At 37.1% G+C, this 20,602-nt stretch overlaps 1 protein-coding gene across 12 annotated transcripts in view; it reads left to right on the top strand.

Annotated features, from left to right (window-relative positions):
• Positions 1-20,602, top strand: part of CTBP1 (C-terminal binding protein 1) — a 232,126-nt gene that overhangs the window by 35,777 nt on the left and 175,747 nt on the right. For 11 of the 12 annotated variants that reach the window (XM_021535693.4, XM_021535691.4, XM_085577558.1 and 8 more), the window contains exon 2: positions 17,089-17,236. In XM_021535693.4, coding sequence (XP_021391368.1) covers positions 17,188-17,236 — 49 coding nt within the window. In that variant the 5' untranslated portion in view covers positions 17,089-17,187. Of the gene's footprint in view, positions 1-4,503; positions 4,685-17,088; positions 17,237-20,602 lie in introns of those variants that run through there. The other variant, XM_085577532.1, reaches the window with a different exon arrangement.

The raw sequence follows: 20,602 nt of genomic DNA, 5'->3' as shown, positions 1-20,602 counted from the left end.
TGTCCAAGGCCAGGCTGGATACGGCTTGGAGCAACCTGGTCTGGTGGAACCTCTCCTTGCCCCATGGTAGGGAGTTGGCATGAGATGATCTTTAATGTCCTTTTCAACCCCATTCCATGATTCACTTAGAAATTATAACAATATATTGCATTTGGAAATACGTATTGGTGCTAAATGCTCTGATTTTTTTATAACCCAGGAAGTTGAGTACTGAAGATTTACAGGATTTTTTAAAAATAAAATGCTTAAATATCAATAGCTCCTATTGCTCTTGAGATGTCAGAAAGATGCATTGAGTTCTGTATTATGTATTTAATTTTGATGGAATGACAATCGAGAAGGAAATTTCTTTGTAATTGAGAGTACCAACAATAGTTCTTATAATTGGTTTTAGGCATGGCTTTTAGTGTATAATAGGGGTCAGATATTGATCTCAGTAAAATAAAATTTTCTATGGGGATCATTAAATCATTTATTCTGTGCTGGCATTGGCCTAAGTTACTACTTAACTTGTCATTGTTATAGCCAAAATTTCCTTTGAAATCATTTACTGCTCAATGGGATTTTTAGCTGTGCTAATTAATATGATTATTGGTTACTTCCTAGTAATTAAATATCTAGGATGACTTTTGGGATCTCGTGCCTTTGTCCATTAATCTGTCATTTATTGTAATAATATCCAAGATGTCAGTATCAATTCAACCTTTATAGACTCACTATTATTAATTTATGGCATTGTTTTTTCAGTCCATGGGATCTGCAGCAAAATGTATCCCACCTCCTGTGATCAAAATTTGCTCACTTGATCCATCGGCAGCCATTTCTTCTCAGGATTATAGGATGTTTTAATGATTCTTAATTTTCTGTTGTTGTTGTTGTTTTTTTTTCCCAGTGTTGTCAAATTTTCTACTTTTAATAAGCAGTAGAGAATCAAGAATTAGAATGGGTCGTGATTCACTTTGGGAGCAGTGGCAGATGCTGTGCTGCTTTCCGAGCCTGTTGTGTTTGTGTTCTGCACTTCTCCAGCTGTGCCCTCTGGGGCAAGCAGAGCCAGTTAAAAATGGCCATCTAACATCAAACAAAAAGCAAAGAAACAGCAATTTTATCTACTGCCAAGTCTGACCAATGTAACTTCCAGAATTGCATTCATAGCTTACGTTAAACATTAGATAACTGCTTCTACATGGATGAAACCAAAATGAAATGTGTCAAGAAGGATTTCTTTCAAAAGGGTCAATTCTTTAAAGGTGATTGTTGTACTTACTGGCCATTTAAATAAAACACTTTTGTAAGTGTAACTTATAAATGAAGTGAAATACCTGTCAAGGCTTAATTTAAAAGGTTTGAAGTTGCTATGTTTGCCTTATACAGAAGGCAAAGGTATCACTACTATTTAAAAGCAAATCAGTGTTCCATGGTATTTCAGAGCAGTGTTTGGGTAGTTGTATAGTAAAGAAATTATAAAAGTTAGATTTCTAAGCTTAATATTTCCATTTCCTTTAAATATATCTTCTGACTGTTAAATCAGTCATTGCATAGAGATACTTGAAAATTGCATACTCATGCAAAATTTCATTTCTTTCTGTTAAAAAAAAGTAATTTTATCCTACATTTAAATATGTATTGTCAAGGCTGATTACTGCTTAATTGTATTTTTTTTCTGGGAATGTGCATCTAATGGAAAGGAAAAGTTTATTTAGTGGTATATAATTTTTGCTTTCTAACATATGGTAATTTTCTCAGAGTTTATAAATACCCAACTGTGTAATTACCAACCCTTATGTGCTCTTGCATATAGATTCCAAAGCACAAGATAACAAACTGATGCTTCAGGAGGAAAAGCTTTAGTTTTAAGTTCTCTGGGGAATTGGTCCTGGTGGTAACTGGTGGCAAGGGTCTCATCACTCATGTGAATGTAGACTGGCTTAGAGGAAGGGATTTGGGGGAATGGAATTCCATACAGAGGACATGCCAGTGAAAAGAAAATATCAAGGAGAAGAGGTTGTCATTTTTGTTGTGTGGCTATTACTTGCTATTTGGTTTTCCTCAGTTATAGGATAATTTCTATATAATTTAGTGTGACATTGAACTTAATGAGCACTATTGAATTTTATCTCTTTCAGGCATTTCACTTTTTTTTTAGTTGATTCCAGGTGAAGAATCTGTTTGTGTGTAGCCCATTTAAGAAGTGGCATGGCACTCCTTCACCCCCTTGCAGGGACCATTCCCAAGGCAGGATGTGGGCGAGTGTGGCAGGGACATTTCTCTAGGTGCTAAAGCTGCCCTGAGCATCCTGGGGCAATTTGTGGTGGACTAGAAACTTAGACAAGATAAATGTTCTGTTTTCAGCTGCAAGAAGGAAGAGGAGATAGATTCAGCAGTGACAAACAGGCAGAGGCAGGTCCTGTGTCAAGGACAAGCTCAACTTTTTGTTAGAAATGATGAGTGAACTCCTGGCAAGCTCCAGTTTGTGGAGGAGGAGGCGGACTGACTCTGGATATTCCTTTGCAGAGCAAAAGTAACAGCCTCCTGTCACCCTTCCTGTGACTTGCTTTCCAAAGCCAGACTGTGGAAAGAAGAGGCTGAACATTTGCTATCTGAGCATCTTAAACTATAAAATACATCCTCTTGTGAGGTGAAAGGGATAGATAGGGTTGAGCATTTCTGCACCTGCATACTGCAAGATCTGGGTCTTATTTAAACAACTGGGAGAGGAGGGGTTTTCCCAACCTGGAATTTTATTAGTCAGACAGAATGGAAATTCTTGCACAAACAGAGAGCAAGCCTTCTAAAACCTTTAGCTATTAATTTTCTAATTTTCTTTTTTTTTTTTTTTTTTTGCTCGATGGGCATTTTATAGCAAAATAATAGTTCAAAATTCAGGTCCTTAATTAACAAGTAAAGAACTGACCCAATGCCAGCAGCAACTGAATCACTAGTATTTAAGGCCATCTGTTGAGGAATTGTCAGATATTCAGAATTTGACATTTTACTCCCTTATGCAGATAATTTTCATCTGATCTTGACACAGAGAAGCTAACAATCTCAGATATGCAACACAGATAAAACAAAGGCACATGTTGTACTTTGGTCTGTTTTAAGACTTGATTTTTCAGGGAGCAATTTTTTATTTGCTTTTGATATAATTGCATATATACTCATCTTGGAGTCTTGAACTTCTGATGTTATTTATTCAAGCAAAATACTTTTATGTTTTCAAATCTAATTATGTGTAGGGAGAGCTGTTATTCAAAAATTCAAGAAAAGATTGCAGGGTCTTTATATTCTGGAGGCAGCCTTTGAACTACTTCTGAAGAAATAATACCAGCAACCAAAGCAAGATGAGTATTATTTGGGCCCTGGTTCTCATATTTTTTCCCCATATGCATATTCCATAATTATTATATTTTACCTGGATTAAAATTCATTTATGTACAGTAAATTGAAACATAAAAATTATGGTGTTTATAATGAGACCTCTTAAGTTGTAGTTTGCATTCTTGGTTCTCTACATGTGAAAGTACTGTGGTCATGTTGTAGACCACTGTTTGCTTTTTCTTTAAGTCTACTTTTTTTAAGAATTTTTTTGAAAACAAAGACTTTTTTTGCTGCCTACTTGCTTACTTTTAGAGTCAGAGCATCTCTAACAGGATTTTTTTGGCACTGCTGCAGTTCTAAACATACTCCAGATATGGTTTAGTAAAGTTGCTGCAACCTCTCTTCAGCTCATGGGGGAAAATATTTTGTTTTTTAGTAAAACAAGCATCTCCTAGTATTTGTTTTATAAAGAACACGAAGACTGTTTCTGCTGAAGTTTGTTTTGAATTTGCTGGTTAAAAAAAGTGAATTTTTTTGGTTTTGTCTCCTTTGTTTTCTGAAGGCAGGACAATATCACCTGGCTATTCAGGGTCTAATACTAAGCTGTGAAACGGTTCCAAGTATTTTGGTGGTGGTGCTATTGCTATGGAAGGAAAGGAAAAGAGGCAATTGGTCCTGAGTCCCTTCCATACAGGCTCCCATATTCAAAAGGAGAGCCCAAGTTTCTCTCAGTTTTTATGTAACTGAGGGGATAATCCAGGCAGTCTGCTGGGTTTAGGAGCTTGCCTGTCCTCACAGTGTAGCTAACACCTAGGAAGGATCAAGGAGGAATAAGCAATACCATGCAGAGCTCAGGAGTCATCTTGAGGAGGAGGTCAGGAAGCTTTAGTGCAAAGAAGATAGGACAGCAGTCATTGTGATGCTCCTAAAGTAGGGAAAACATGAAATACTAAGGTTTTCCAGCTATGAAAAAGATTGCAAGAGCAGCAAATTTATACAGTGATTCCTGCAGATCTTCTGATGAATACCTTTTGAGTGGTATCTTTGAAGTAGTTCGCCAGTGGAAGAATTATGAACAACTTGGACTAATGATAATTAAAAGTAACACTGTAAGGTTTGCTTGGAAGACTTCTGTTTTTCCTCCTGGGTGCAAGAGTGCAAAACTCTTGTTTTTTTCCAGGTACTCTGATTCTAGCGAAATGTAATTAATTTGACATTACTGGAAGAGCTCATGATGTACCAGAAATCAATGGGAAGTTGATCTACTTTGTGTAAATTTGTATGCAGACCTTTTTAAAAGTCAACACTGTAGCAGTGTGCCTTGGAGAGCAGCACAGGCCACTGCTGAGGGACTCGCTGATGGCTGGTGAGTGGATGTCTCTTCTCCTTCTTGGTGACAGTGTGGCATTCTCACAAGCAAGAAATGCCATCCTTTTCTGTGACAGGAGATCAATACAGTCAAATGGTTCAAGGGTTTCTTAAAGAAGCATATTCAGTATATACTCACACAGTCTGACACCACCACATCTCCTCTAGGAAGTAATAATTCTTCTTTTATAGTTGTCTGCCTGATAAGGGGTTAAGAGGTTGGAGGATGTGAAGTGATGGCTTGGGTGATGCACATAATATGCAATGCTACTTCTCTTGTCTCACACCTCCAGCTTTCTTCCAAAATTAAGGAACACAATTCTTGAGGCATGCAAACTACTCTGTCCATGTCTAACTTCCAGTCTTTTTACACATTTTTTGAACTCTCTAGTTAGATCTTGAAAGAATATTATATTCACAGCTTGGCCTTATTTTCAAGATGTTATGAACTTAACAACAGTTTAAAACTTCTTCATGAAACCTGCGCTCTTGAGTAACAGAAGTATTCTAGATAATCAAGAAGAACTAACCTCAAGTTAATATAGGTTGGAAATTTTACTTCCTAGTGTAGCATAGGACTGAAATTAATTTCCATTAAAGACTGTTATGGTCTTATCACTTTCCAGACCAGCTGCCAAGTGCATTTGCTTGATCTTTCCTCTGTAACAGATACAGCCCAGCATATATGTTCAAATAAGGAAACTAAAAATAATCGAGCTGCACATAGAGTTCTCTTCCCAGACATGAGAGAGTATAAACTGTGGTAATTTATAGTTACATCAGTTACATCTCAGAAAGATACTGAGATGCTGTAATGAATGTAGTTGCACTAAAACCCTTCTAGAATAAAATAAGTTTCATACATTTGAACTGACTTACACTGCCAGGTTATTGATGTATGTCATGTAGGGATCTTGTATTCTGACATGAGCATGGAAAAGCTTCCCAAGATTTCTCACACCTGCCTAATGATTTCAGTGCCTGTTTGTCCCACTCTGCAAACTTCAGAATTGCTTCACCAAGTAGTTTTGCATTGGAGTGGGTCTCAAAAACTGAGCAAGCTGCTACTCTGTAATGTTTGAGAGCTCTTAAAGGTAACTTTTGAATGCAGAGATGAAGAACACAGATCTCAGGTTTTTAAGGTCCTTTCTCTAGAGAGGAACATCTTGGCAATATGTGAACAGAAGAGAGGAAAACCTAATTCAAAAAATGTATCTGAAAGCAAATTTTGCAGACCTTCAGCAAAACAGCCTGCAGGGACTTTAATTTTCTCCTCTGCCTTCCTACTGAATAAAAGAATGAGTGGATGAGCTTCAATTATGAGTATAGACAAAACAAAATCAGTTTGGAAAATGAGTAGTGTTGGTTACAATATATTATATCATACCAAACAGTTGTCAGCCAGTTTCAGCTGCATGAGACTATGTAATTGTACTTTTAATTCTTTGTTTCCCCACATTCAATTGCGTTAAAGGATTCAATATCCTGGCCACTAACATTAATCTTCTACGTAAGCAATGCCTGTAATTGCAATGAAGATTGTGTATAGAATTTAGCAAGGTATGAAAGTGCACTGTATTACTGTGGCTAAGATGGGATTGTAGCTGGCTGGAAATTTCTTAATGAAATGTCATGTCAGGAGATGGAGATTGACACCAAAATGTGGGGGAAAGAATTGCTAATTAAACAATTTGTCTAGTGGAGAATGAAGGTTGATTGTGGGAAGATGGTCAGTGATGCCTTTGAGGCTGGGTATCTGTTTCCAGGAGTCCAAGGGTGAGGGAGCCACAGTGGGAAATAAACTTGTAATTTAACTTGTAGGTGTTTTTGTAGAATTCAATAGTATCTTCTGTTTTGACAAACAGATATTTTAATAGATGGGGTTTTTATAGCAACAGTTTATAGCACTTGCAGACTGTTTTGGATCTATAAGATGCAACATCTTGATGTGGTTGTGCATCCAGGGATGCTCCATCATTGGAAGTGTTGGGTGAGGCTTTGAGTGACTCCATGTAGTCCAGCGTGTCCCTGACCATCGTAGAGGGGCTGGACTAAATGGTCTTTAAATGTCCCTTCCAAAGCAATCTATTCTGTGGCTGTTGAGACTGTGGGTAAAGGTGCAAAGCTTGACAAAGATGGCTTAAATTAAACCCTAAAGGCTGTAAATGGAACTTGTCACTTGTTTGGTCTCTTGTCTTCTATTGGCTTTTTTTTTCTTAGCAAGGAGGGAAGAACGTTTTTTCAATATCTAGTGGTACACTGGAAAAATAATTTTTTAATGTAGTTATGCCTGCTCATAAAGAAATTTAGGTCTTTTGACTCCACAAACTTCCAGAGGAATTATGTACTGGATATCAGTAGAATTATATTTCAGAAATGTCAGGGAAATATAGAAATGCTATTGCTAAATGTTATCAGTGATCGTGTATACATTGCATAATTTATGTTTTAAATATTGATTTATGGAAAATGCAGAGTAAATCCACTTCATCTTTACCATTTTGGTATGTTTAATGAGAAGACAATTTCTATCTCCTAAAGTGGGAGAAAGAAATGGTCCAGCATCTGTAATGTATTTAAAAAAAAAAAAAAAACAAACCAGAACACATGTAATTTATATATGGCAATGTAAAATTTTAGAAAAATACATTTTTAATTCAGGTACTACTGAAAAATTTAGTTTTACCCAGACACCTGAGCAAGCAATAGATAAATACCCAAACCAAGTATTTTTTATTCTGACTGGAATTAATTGCTATAGTCTGAAGAGTAGGAGCTGTAGTAGCAAAGCTTTATCCTTGGTATTTTCTTTTTTCAACGAGAACATAACTGGAAGCAGTCTTTGGAAGTCTAATCATGCAAAATGATCAGTTTTTTCCTTCTTGCTTTTTTCTTTCTCCTTCTAGTAAATGAGCAAAAATTATATATATAGTAGTTAATGGGTGAACAGTTAAACTTCCTTTCTTAAAATCCTTAATAAGTATTCTAATTAACACAAAATATTACAAAATTAATTTATATCAAATTAAGGCTTAGAGATTCCTTAAGTGGATGATGTCAAGTGTATCCAATCCGGTAGTGCAGCATTGTACATCTTGACATCTTGAACAGATGCTATGTTAGCTTTCTATAGGAAAAAAGAATTATATTCTAATGCTTGTGGTGTTGTGATAATGATCCTGCTGTGGTGCTAGGTTGCTGCTACAGGGAAGTAATGTGGGCAAACAAAAAATGTGGTCAACAGCTCTATTTGCCTTATCTGTAGAAAGTTATTTCACTGAAATATTTTTTAGGTATAAAAGTAATATTGAATAAATAATGCACAATCATAGCATTTAAATATTACTCAGTTTATGTTTTGAGTGGAAAGTAAAGTATTCAATCTCAAAAATGTTCTCCCAGTACTTGATGTTCTTTCTCACAGCAGCAAGGATGCACATAGCCATAGAATCATCAAATGCTTTGGGCTGGGATGGAGCTTAAAGATCACCCAGTCCCACCCCTGGCCATGGTCAGGGACACCTCCCACTATCCCAGGTTGTTCCAGGCTCCATCCAACCTGGCCCTGGACACTTCCAGGGGTGGGACATCCACAGCTTCTCTGGGCAACTTATTCCAATGTCTCCAAGTAAAGAATTTCTTCCCTTACAGTTAAGAATTACCCTCACAGTAAAGAATTTCTTCCTTATATCAAATCTAACCCTGCCCTCTGTTTGAAGACATACCCCCTTGTGCTGTCACTCCATGGCCTTGTTAAAAGTCCCTCTCCAGCTCTCTTGTAAAGGTGCTGAATGGTGCTCCAGGGTCTCCCTGGAGCCTTCTCTTCTGCAGGCAGGACACTCCCAGCTGTCTCAGCCTGTCCCCTCAGGAGAGGGGCTCCAAGCCTCCCAACAGCTTAGAGGCTTCCTTTGGACTCGTGGTATCCAACATGAGACTTTTGGTGTAGAGAAAAAAACACCCAGCCCACAGTTCTTTGTCTAAACTTAATTAGCCATAATTAAATTTCTAACCTAAATGTCTTTAGATGCGATTTCTTATTTATTTTCAAAATAGACCTTTGTTTTTCCCCCACTCTTTCTTTTCCACTGCACAAGCATATATTTTTTTAACCAGGAGTTTTAAGCTGTAAAGCATAGGTTTCTGAACATCCATGGACTACTTTTAATAGTAGATCTGTTACAGATTAACCAGTTCCACATGTGGAGTAGGCACACAGGCCATGTGCCAGGCATTTTGATGTGGGTTTGTGTCTTTCTTGGAGACAAAAAATAGAGGGTCAATAAATCAATAAAAAGTTAAAAGTAATCTTTTCTCCTTGCTGGTTTGAATCCTTTCTAGCAATAGAGGTTCATGAAGTTCAGAAGTAGTTTTTCCTTTCTTAGAGAATTCATTAACCAAGGCATTAGCTTTTTTATTGCCATGAACGCTGACTAATACTTTGCATCCTGCTGTGCTTTCTCAGGTGCAGTAAAATATTAAATACATATTATTCGAGTTTTTGATTCAAATACTGATAATCTTCTGTTTTGAATTAGAGGCAGTTCAGTTTCACTGCTGTTGTCTCCCAAAGTCCCCAAGATTGTGTTTCATTCATTTACACAGTTGCTGTCTCTTGTATGCAAATCTCCAAAAAGGAGGAAGGCTTCCAGCTCTTCTGCCTCTTCAGAAAAAGAAACCTGAATGGAGATTGATCTTGTTTCAGTGTAATTTTCTTTCTTTTCAGACTTTGAAAAATACACAAGTGATTAACACTGATCCTAACAACTGACTTATTTGACATTTCTGGATGGTTTTTATTTGGAAGTTCCAAAGTACTTTGTAAAGCAGTAGTTGTGACAAGGCACTGGGCTGTGGATCTGTGTTGCTTTACAAACCAAAGCAGCTGTGGCTGAAGTGAAGGATGCACTCACCAGGTTCATTTCCTCAGATCAGGAAGAGTAAGAGGCAAAGTCAGGAATTCAGCATGTGAGTGAATCAGGTTCATGATGTTAGACCACATCACTGTCTTCATTTCCCTTCTTTAAATCTGTTTATGACTAAGACTGAGGATTGTTACAATGCTGGTCGTCCTGAAGAAGCTTGTTCTGAATACCTGAAATGGAAGTTTTTAGAGATACTGTTTGATGAGCATCATAGCTGCAATATTGCTCAATGATTGTTTTCTGACATGAAATAAATCAGTTCAGTGTTAGAAATGTACATGTCTTAGGTCTCTAACCTTTAATAATTTTCTAATAGCTTGAGTTCTTCAAACTATTAGAAGTTTTATTCATGACCTAGAAATCTGAGATAGCAGAAATGCTTTCCCATCTGTCTGTAGTCATACACATCTGCAGTAATTCATTTTCAGCAGTGATTAATTTTTGGCTTGTGGACAGAAGTATAATTGAGAGAGAATGCTGCTAAGGGGAAAAAAAAGCTCTGGGAAAAAAAACCCTTATGGTGAAGACAAATACATTATACAAAACTTGTAATGACAGAATTACTACCACAGCCTCTTCTACTGTTTTCACCATATTCCCTGTCAAAAAGGCCATTTTACAGTCCCATGCTATAAAAATAAGGTGCCATCAAATTATTACACTTAATTTGTGAAGGCATTTTATTTGGTGCTAAAGTAATTAAAAAGAAAGAACAGTCCAAAATAGAATTCACATTATTAAAAAATAGGGGACGAAATGTCAAAAGCCTATAGGCCGTGGTTTTAGTTGTGTGTTGATAAAGAAACTTCTCAGCCTTATTTTGAATATTTTTAATAGGAAAAAACGCCTTCATTCATAAATAGAGAAAAAAAAATGCTGATGATACTGAAGTTCTCTTCCAACCTGGATGATTCTGTGAAATTATATTCAAATTTTGGGTCATAAATACAGAAGGGGAGACTGTTGCTGTATTCCTGGGGCAGAGAGCCCCATCCTAAAAACAACTGGCTTTGCACCAGTGATGAAAAAAACTGCTGGAATGAGTGCCAAGTCTTTTTTTAATCTCAGATGTGGTCCTTTAATGTATTTAAGGACTGTGTAAGAGAGTGGTAAAAATTATTCTGGTTTGGATATTGATGTAACTGCTCCTGCAGTTACAAGGCTTTGTCTTCTAGTGCTCACTGACCAGTATTTTAGTGACTTGCTCCTTAATTTAAGGATGCACAGGTTTGACATAACTTAGGATCAGAAATAGGACTTCCTAGGAGATTATCAAGGAGCTTGGTCTCTTCTGCAAGTAGACCAAGGGATGGCTTGGTGATACCTAAGAGGTGCCCTTGCAAAGAACATGAGGGAGTTCTTCCCAGGCAAAGCTGCAAGAAAGATCTAATCACTGGAAGTTTAAGCCAAACTGACAAGCAAAACCAGCCAGTATAAAGGACACCTACTGCTGGAAGAGCTTTCCATGTGCTAGAGTGGATTCTATGGCACTGGCAATTTTTAAATTATGATGACTTTCCAATATAAAGCCTAAGATGTCTCATAGGCTTTATATAGGAGAGATGGTCAATTTGATGATTCCAGCAGTACCTTTTGAGTCTGTGTTAGTACTAACTTGTTAGTAGTACTAATAAGTAATAATTTGCTTCAGTTTTATTTTGCACTTAGGATGTTTTTTGTACATCCCTGTGAACCTCACTCTTCTGCATTTTGTAGTTTATCCTACATTTATCCTACATTTCCTAAGAATGTAAGCGGTGCCCACGTGTCAGAAGGGGCTGCAGCCCCATCTCTCCATGGTCTGGCTCCAGAAGTGGCCACTGGTTTTTGCTTGAAGGAAGGATGCTATTTGTTCTGCTCTTGCTCTTTTAATGCAGCACCTCATTTCTTGGCAAATGCTGGATGCTGAACTAAACAGACATTTGGTCAGTGGAACACAGTGCAGTCATTGCTGACTGTGAGAACAAAGCATGTGCTGACATTTTCCTTGCCTTTGGCATTTACCAACTTATGGATTTCTGACCTGGGTTGGTGTTGTGGCTGTTATTATCAGTGGCCACTGATGTGTTTTTCATAAACTTGTCTTATCCCTTTTAATAACCACTCAAGGTTTTGGCATTCACAATACCTGTGACACCAGATGTTACAATTTAATTACATAGTCCATGACAAAGCTTCTTGTTGTTTTTAATATTCTGGCTTGCTCTTTCACTGTGTTGCTCTCCAGACACTGAGTTGAGACATGGAATATATTTTATATGCCTTTGTTGTCTTCTACTCAGTCATACTGTCTTCAGCTGGGGGAGTTTTTTGGGAAGCTATTTCATGCTTTGGACCATGCTTACTGCCTGTCCAGGCACTTGTCCTAGTCTTCCATCTTCTTAAGACAGAGTCACCTGAGATTTAGGTAATGTCATTTGAATGTTTGGGGTTTTAGTCCTTTTCTGAGTAGCTAATATGTGTTTTGGTGTCTAATTCGGTAATGCCTTCATTTTTGTGATTAATTTATTGATTTTGAAGCTCCATGTACAGTTTCTCTTAGACTGTACTGACATCTAATGGTAAGGCAAAGTGGCTTAGCCATACTTAATGGCAAGATAAATTGTCTGACAGGAAAATATAATTATATATTTCCTTCCTAATTCAGTATTAGGTTTCATAAGACAAGATGGAATAACTTCAATTTTTGCCCAAAAAGGCTGACACATACTTTTTCTTCTGGCAGTTAATCTCTTACTGTCCTGCTCAATATGCCATACTTATTTTTAAGTGTAACTTAAATCTTTGCAGGAATATTTTTGAGCACAGTGATAGTAATATGATGGTTTCATTCTGGAGAAGTTTTCAGTGTAAGTCACAGGATCTTCAGGAAAGGATGTGAGAACAGAAGCTGTCCTGCAGAACTTCCAAAGAGGATGTTCCAATGTTGTAGCAGTCCCTGCTGCATTTTGAAGACATACCCATACAAAAGTTTTCATCCTCTTTTACTCATCCTCCTATTTGAGGTTTCTCCATATCTTTAATTGGAAAGTTTTCAAACACCAATGGATAATGTACTGTTAAATAATACTTTTATAAATAGAATATAGAAGAAAAAAAAGTTCAGCTATTTCTCTTTGTTGTATTCCATGTTTAGATGTAGTACACAGTACAATTTTAAGACATAAGCATTACCTTTCATTTTGAAACACCAGTCCTCTGATCCAAAATTTCTGTTTTTTACAGGACTGATACTGCTGCTACTGACATTAGAAGGGTTCAGCTACAAATTATAGAGCTTTTTAAAATAAATGTTTCTTTCTTACATCATAAACTTTATTTTTCTTTTTCACAGAATTAGAGCCCATTTCTTTCTATAGCCTCAGAAAGTTGAGTAAATACTCAGTTGCTTTACTGAGTAAATACATCTTTAAGTTAATGTTCAAATAAAAGAAAATTCTTATAGCATTTTGATGTCATTTTACTTTTGTCTCTTGATCAACACAATTAGATCCACTTTTTTATTTTTTTTTTTTGCCAAACAAAAAATACTTTGTTTTGTACTACTGAATATTTTGAAATTTAGATAATTTTCATTTCTTACTAATAACGTTGAGGTGTGGTTGACTTGAATATAAAGATTTTTTTATAGTGAGGGTGATGAGACACTGGAACAATTGCTAGAGAAGTATGAAGACTTTCTTATTGGAAGTGTTCAAGGCTGTGTTGGATGGGGTTTGAGCAACCTGGTCTAGTGGAAGTTGTCTCTGCCCATGGCAGGAGGGTTGGACTAAATGATCTGTTTACTAATTGAAACAGTTGCTGCAAACCAAAATGTATAATTATTTAGGAAAATTAAAGTATTTCTAACATAAGGAAAAACACTTGGATTATATTTACTTATTGCTTCCAGGGCTGTGCAGAATGGTCACTTCACGGCTTGTGAGGTGTGATGGAAAATAGAGATGTCAGTTTGAGTGGGAAGGAAGGAGAAGTAAAGCATTGGTCTGGCTTGCCTCGGAAATTTATCTAATTTTTGAACATCAAAACTGATAGCACTGGAATTTGCAAAGTAAACTTACAGTGTTCCTTTTGATAGCCTCACTTTATACTTTTTGATAGTTGTTAGTAGAAAGAAAAATATTTGAATAATTCACTATAGTTTCAGACAAAGGAATGTAAGCCAGAATGGCTGAGTTAAGTGAAGGTTGAGATTCCCAAGGGTAACAGATCTTCATGGCCTTGTCCTCTAATGACCTATCACTCTATTCTGTGAATTTAAATTCTGTTTTGGATTTCTTATGCTTCATCTTGTGATTTAGGATGGCCTACAAATCCATGCCTGCAAGTGACAGTGGGGCAAAGGTAGAAATCAGCCTTCTGCAGTTTGTGTCCAGTGGGTAAAAGTCAGGAAAGTTTAAAGTGAGGTAACTCACCTGGTTTTCTGTTCAGATCTAGCTGAAACTGGCCCTGCCAACCTCCCCCCTTAGACTGATGCAAAGGAAATGGTCCAACGCTGCAACATTTTGGGTTTGAGGGTGGTCCTTGCCTGATCTTGTAGAATTTGTCACAACCCACACATACACAGGGTGTGTATAATAAGCCTACTGTTTTGCTCTCTTAAAAAAATAATTTCTTAGTTTGTTTCCTTTTTATTATTTTTCTTTGTTGAAATCATGGGTTTTGAATGGACCTTCCTTCAGATTTTTTCACTCACAGCTAATATTTATCCCTCATTCATTACCAGTATTATCTGTTTTGAAAATTGAATTCAAAGTTAAGTTGTTTATCATTTCTGTTTTAGCCTGTAGGATTTGCCGCCTTTGCTGGAAATATGTTGGAGAAACACTTTTATCTTGAAGTGAGAGTAAAGGTCTCTCTTAAGAAAGAGCTGAATGCTCCAGCAATAGCCCAAGACATACTCTCTTTAAAAATATACTGGAATCATCTGCTTAACTGAAGGAAAAGCTCTAATATTGTTTGAAACAGTGTATATTTCGATCTAAAATGTGTACTGCTCAAAAGGGTTTGATTGGAGATACTACTTGACATATATGATAAGCAATATATGTTCTTAAATCACTTGGATTCTCTCTTAGTCTGGTCTTAAATGCTATTTGTTATTTTGTGTTCAGGTTTTTAGATCATCAGGCACTGTGTGTGTATTTTTAGTGAATTTCTCAAATACAATTATTCATGTTGTGGTTTAGCAATTGTAGTAACTAACACTTCCACAATTACAAGGCTTTTGTTTTGCTGGGAAGGGCTTCCCATATCATCATCTGCTCTTTCTGTTGGAACATGATGTGTAATAAAACTGTATGAGGGTTCAACTTAGAATGGTGTTAACATGTTAATTTATTTCTTGCTCAATTTTTTTTTTAATTTATGACAACTTGCTATCAATGAAATAATATTAAAACAATGCTTGAAAGCAAAAAAATATTTGATTTATATGGCACACTCTGAAGCTACTGTAGACAGATAGAAAACATCTGGTGACACTTTCAGTGGTAGGTCAATAGTTACAGATGGTCTGTTCTTCACAGCTGTCATCCAGCTTTGTATGCAGAGTGACTACAGTGGAAAAATCTTTTGCTCAATGAATAAACAACACAGCACAAGGAGACCAGCAGGCCTGTATGTTTCTACAAGATGGGAAATTAAATAAGCTATACAAATTTAAACTAAGATTAGTGTTTAAAATGTTCATTATATTCTGGTTTGTTTTTATGCTTTAGATCTTTCTATGTGATAATTGAAGGAAGTAGATTATAAAACAGAAATGATAAGCAAATAAATTAAAGACTAGTTTAAGGCTTATTCTGTGCACAGGTTTGGAGTATTGGCTTAAGCCAAGGCTAGCAGTTATATAGTTCTATACTTGCATAGTTGGCTTATAAAAAATCCATGTTAGATTTGATGTAATGCTTGTGCACTCTTATAACACAACCACATTCAATATTGAAAAACATTGTATTTTGGAAGAATACCAATGTTGAAAAATGTAAAAGTGAATTTCTAAAATGGCAACAGTCTTTGTTTTTTTAAAAAGTAAAAAAATGGGATTCTGCATTCCTCATCAGTTTTTCTTCTCCCTTTCATGATGGGATGTTATATTCAAGTGGAATCTATGCAAAACAGCAGAAGAATCTTGAATTTGAGGATAAAGAGATGTGGAGGGGAAATAAAGAGGACAGTGAGGTGAATGAGAGTTAAAAGCATGATGGATGTTGCACATTAACTCCATTTTAAATTAAAAAAAACAACAAACTCAGAGAAGGAACTTTGTTAACAGTCCAAATGCACCGAGCAGGGCAGTACTCGTAAGCATACTTAGTTTAAATGCAAATGTGCAGTTCTTGATACTCAAAATATTTTTCTGTATAATTTCACTCACAGTTCATGAATCTTGATGATATGTTAATGAAATGTGCCTATGTTTGGTTTTAGTGCAGTTCAGCCTCTAGAAAGAAACAAGCAGATTTCTAGGTTCAGTCACTTGTAAGGCCATTTAATCCTATCCACTGATGTTGAAAGCTGCTGGGCAGGAATAAAAAGAAAGAGGGAGGTGGAGTATTTGGCTCATTTTAGTGTGCACAATGCTTGTACTATAGTGTGCTCTGTGTTTGTTTCTCAAAGTCTACTCAGATACCGAAAGGTGAATAAAAGTGGTGCTCTGATTATGCTTTTTAGAGCATTTGTATCCATAGTTTTACCACATCCACTTGCTCACGTGCATTTGATATTCTGCTGCTATGATTAGGATCTCATTGAGGGATTTTTGCCTCCTCTCCCCCCATCCCCCCTTCCCATTTCTCACTGGTTTGGTTTAAAATGCAGCCTGCTTGTTGCAATGCCCTTACACTGCCTTGCCCAGCTCCACAGAATCTGAAAAGTCTCTGCCTGTATTTGCTGCCAAAAGCTTTGCCTAGTCATGCATAAACCTGCTCCAAATGCCATTTGGTTGATAGAGATGTTGGCATTCTCTGTTGTCACCAGAATGTGTTTCCCTGTGTCTCTGCCCCTTCACTTGGTTTCCTTCAACTTCCAAGCTGAAACTCTGGATTACATTATCATCAAGAGCCTGAAAGTTAAGAGTGAAAGAAGTATTTTCTCTCACTGTGAGCTTTGTGGTGCAAAGTTGTGGCTTTCCAGTTTCATCTCAGGTGAAGATGTTTCTGTCAATTTACAGGAATAGGGACCTGTGCCTGCCCAGGGTGCCTGCATTAGTTTGTGGTTTGTTCAGTGGATGGGTGTTTGAAGTGAAAAGGCAGAGAACTGCAGCTGTCTTGGAACATTTCCATACTGGTTGGTCCAAATTGTGCCCTGTGCTGTGGATCTCTGTGCTTAGAAGACAGTTTCCTGTGAAATAAATACTAATTTACCTAATATGATTTAAGAACTTTATAATTTTTTTAAATTCTTTTGATTACATTCATATCATCTGGACAAAGGGGCCAAAAATGATGTATTTTAAAGTTTATCTTTCTGTTCACAGCTTTTAAAAGACTGAGCATTTCTGCCTGGTGGCTGGTGTGAGAAGAGCATCACCAAGCTGTGTGGGGACGTTCTCTGAGCTTCCACTTTTCTGTCTCTAATGGACAAACACAAAGTGAAGCGGCAACGTCTGGATCGCATATTTGAAGGTTGGACATTTCAATTTCTAATGTTAACTGTGTTAGTTTTGTGGAATCCTGATATTTTCTCTTGGTCATTCCCTGTGTTTTTAATTGAATTGTTGTTCCTGTTGAGATAATATTGAATGTGCACAAATGCTGGTTTTTGGGTGGAAATGGATCTAGACAAATTAAAAAAAACTAGTCTGTGACCTTTCTACAGTTGAGTTGGCTTTCATCTTAGCATTTTACAAACACCATAAAAGATTGTAGGTTTATAAAAAGCAACAATTGCAAAAGGGCAAAATGACCACATAGTGCTCTCAGGAGTCTTTCTTTACAGGCTTGCTTCATGTAGACTGATTTAACAGCTTGTATCTGATCCTTGAAAGGAAGTAAAAAGTGAGATGAAAACAAAACAGAAATTGCAGGACAGGCCCAAATGTTAAATGAGTATTAATAAAAATAGTGTGAATTCTAGTGAAAGGAGTTGTAATCAGTTGGGTCTGTCATTTTATGTCAGGTCACAAATGGCAAATTGCATATTCCTGCTATTCTCTCCAAAAGGACTTTTAGTGCTGGTATGAAAGCAGGTCAAGGGATAAGTTGTACTGTTTTTAAAAATGGTCTGGACTAAATGAATTTTTATATTAAAATGTTGGTTTCTCACTAAAAGGCAAGGGAGTAGTTAATTTTCTTTTGACACAATGGGAGACAGTGTAAAAACTGGTGGGCACATGGTCTCTGCATCATGTCTAATGATGTGAACTGGGATGAAACCTTTGCCTTCTCCACATGTTGTTCTTGAGACCCTTTCCCAGTAGTTGTCTTGTGTAAGGAGTTCCTGTGGGTTTTTACCCCTTTCTTTGTGCCAGTGTGAGTGTGACTCTACCATGAGCTACATTGAGAAGTTGAGTCCTAGTAAAACCTTTTTTTATAAATTTTCCATTTAATAAAATTCCTCAGTCCAGGTCGCTGTTCAGCTGACAGAGCAGATGCATGGAAGGGGCAGTTGGAAAGGCTCAGTGGGATTGCTGGGACTGCTTAGCCTAATGTAGCCAGAGTAAGGGACATTTCATCCAAGTATCAAAGGGTGCAGCTTCACATTTGGTTTAGGAGATTAATCTCCTTGTCAGTATTCCAAGCCCACCCATGGTTGCCAGGTCCAGACTGTTACTGTGTCCCACCTAGACTGCTTGGCCAAGTGTCCAGTTGAACCTGCTCACTGGGCACCCATCCCTGCTCAGAGAAATGGGGAACTAACTGCAGAGGATGATGAAATTGGGAAGGCTGCCCCACTTTCTGTGCATCTCTGCAGTTGGATCAGCTGGAACTGACCTAGGAGTGTGCATGTGCCTCTTCTCTGCTCCCAGGCTCAGTTCCCAATCCTGGAGTTTCTGTATCCAACTCTTCAATGAAAAATGGAGAATATTAATTTTTTTGGCCAGTGTTAGCTGAATCAGCAAGGTGTGAAGAAGAATGACAAACCTGTCCCTTCTGATGGCAGCCAGCAGTTAGGGCAGCTCAGCCCACTCAGTGCCATCTCAGCCTCCTTATGGGCTTATTATACTGAGCAGCAGAACAACCCAAGAGGCAAGAAGTCTGTGATGATGTGGGAAGGAAGGAACATTGCCAGGGACAGAGGTGACAGACCAGCAGCCACTGAGACTGAAACAGCAGTGGCTTCCCCCAGGCTTTATGTTCAAATCCAGTGATGCTGTTTTGTCAGGCTTGTTTTTCCCTGCCCTGCACAATTCGCTGCATCCATCCTGGTAAAATCTGCTTGGCCATGCAGTAGAGGGAACTGATCCACTTGAAAAGTGATGGAGGAAAAAAAGGGGGTATTTTGGTCACCTCTCTGCTTCCTTAATCCCATTTATCAAACAGCCAGGTTGGGAAAATAGAGTGGGAAGGCCAGGCAGAAAATTATTAGGAGAGGGGGTAAAGCAACAAGTATAGAAACATGCTTGACATTTTATAGCTGTGGGAAACCCAGTTTGGCTCCCAAGTGTTAGAAATGTATTCTGCTCTTGTGTATCTGTATGTTCAAATTTTCTTTGAGGCTTGTAAACACATTTCCCTGTCTGATGGTTTCAAAAAGTGTAAAAAAGGATAAAAACTAGGGGGGTTGGTTTGTTTTATAATGGCTCTTTTTCTACATATGGTCCTGTTCAGTTTTAAAAATTAATTATGCAAAATTGTTTTCTGATATATGTGCCTTTCATAACACAACCTAAATATTTTATATTTTAGCAATATGTGTGATGTTTTACAAAGCTCAGGGAATGTAATGAGCTGTAGAGCTATTAAAGGTGGTTTATTTTCTTGGTCAGCTTTTCTGTTCATCAGTTTGTGCATTGCTTCCTTCTCTAGAGCTTTCCCATAGAAGAGAATATTTTAAAGATGCACTTTATTTCTATTGCAAGTTCACTTAAAATTAGGCTGCAACAACTTGCTAACTACTATTAACTACATATTTTTTCAAGAATTCTTGACAATAATATAACTTAATGTAGCTGAGTAAGTGATTTTTTTCTCTGAGGTACCTATGATTCTCTTTGATGACTTCTTAAATATGAATATTTGCTTTTAATCCCAAAGCTTTTGCAATCATATTTTTTTGTGCACATTTCAATGAACTGCCATTGAAGGCTGTTCTTTAAAAAAGCCAGGTATTAAATTCTGGTTTCTAACTTCCACCAGTAACTGTGAATTAGGCTTAGGCATAAGGACATGATTTGAGGCACTCTGAGCTGCTAATATTAAACTCACTTCACAATTTGTAAAATAACATTTAGGATTCTTCCCTTGGAGATAAATGGTACCACGACATGTGAAAGATTAATTAGTTGCTGATTATATTGTTCTTTGTCCCCCTCTCCGGTGATGCTGGTGATTGCAAAGCATAATTATAGTAGTATACATTTGGCAGAACAGTTGGAAGTGTCACAGTGCAAAAATAAAATGTGTTCATTTTGTGGGTAATTTGAAAAATTCAAAATGTTTTTGGCATTTTGAAAAGTTGTTATGTCTAATTAAGGTATTATTGTGCTTTATATTGTAACAAACTGTAAACAATGCTGTTTATTTGCTTATATTCTAGAAATCTTTAATTAAATGCATGTATGTTTTACTGACCATTGCTTGGCAGTTACCTTGGGATGTCTGACCCCTCTTGCATTTGCTGGGTGCTAATAGATGAAACAGGAAGGAACAGAAGGTAGCTGCATGCAGGGGGAATGTCTGAATTGTCTGTGAAGGGGCTTGGTGAACACTGTGAATTATTTTTAAGTACATTATTTTGGCTGCCTGAGTACTATATATTTATTATACACTGCTTTTGGTGGGTTTCCAAGCATTAGGGAACACTGGTGGAGGAGGAAAGGGGCTTTTCTC

Source organism: Lonchura striata, chromosome 4, assembly GCF_050655825.1.
Source record: "Lonchura striata isolate lonStrDom1 chromosome 4, ASM5065582v1, whole genome shotgun sequence".
Taxonomy (NCBI): Eukaryota; Metazoa; Chordata; class Aves; order Passeriformes; family Estrildidae; genus Lonchura; species Lonchura striata.
Note: the sequence above shows the minus strand (reverse complement) of the source record. Positions and strands in the feature narration are given on the sequence as shown.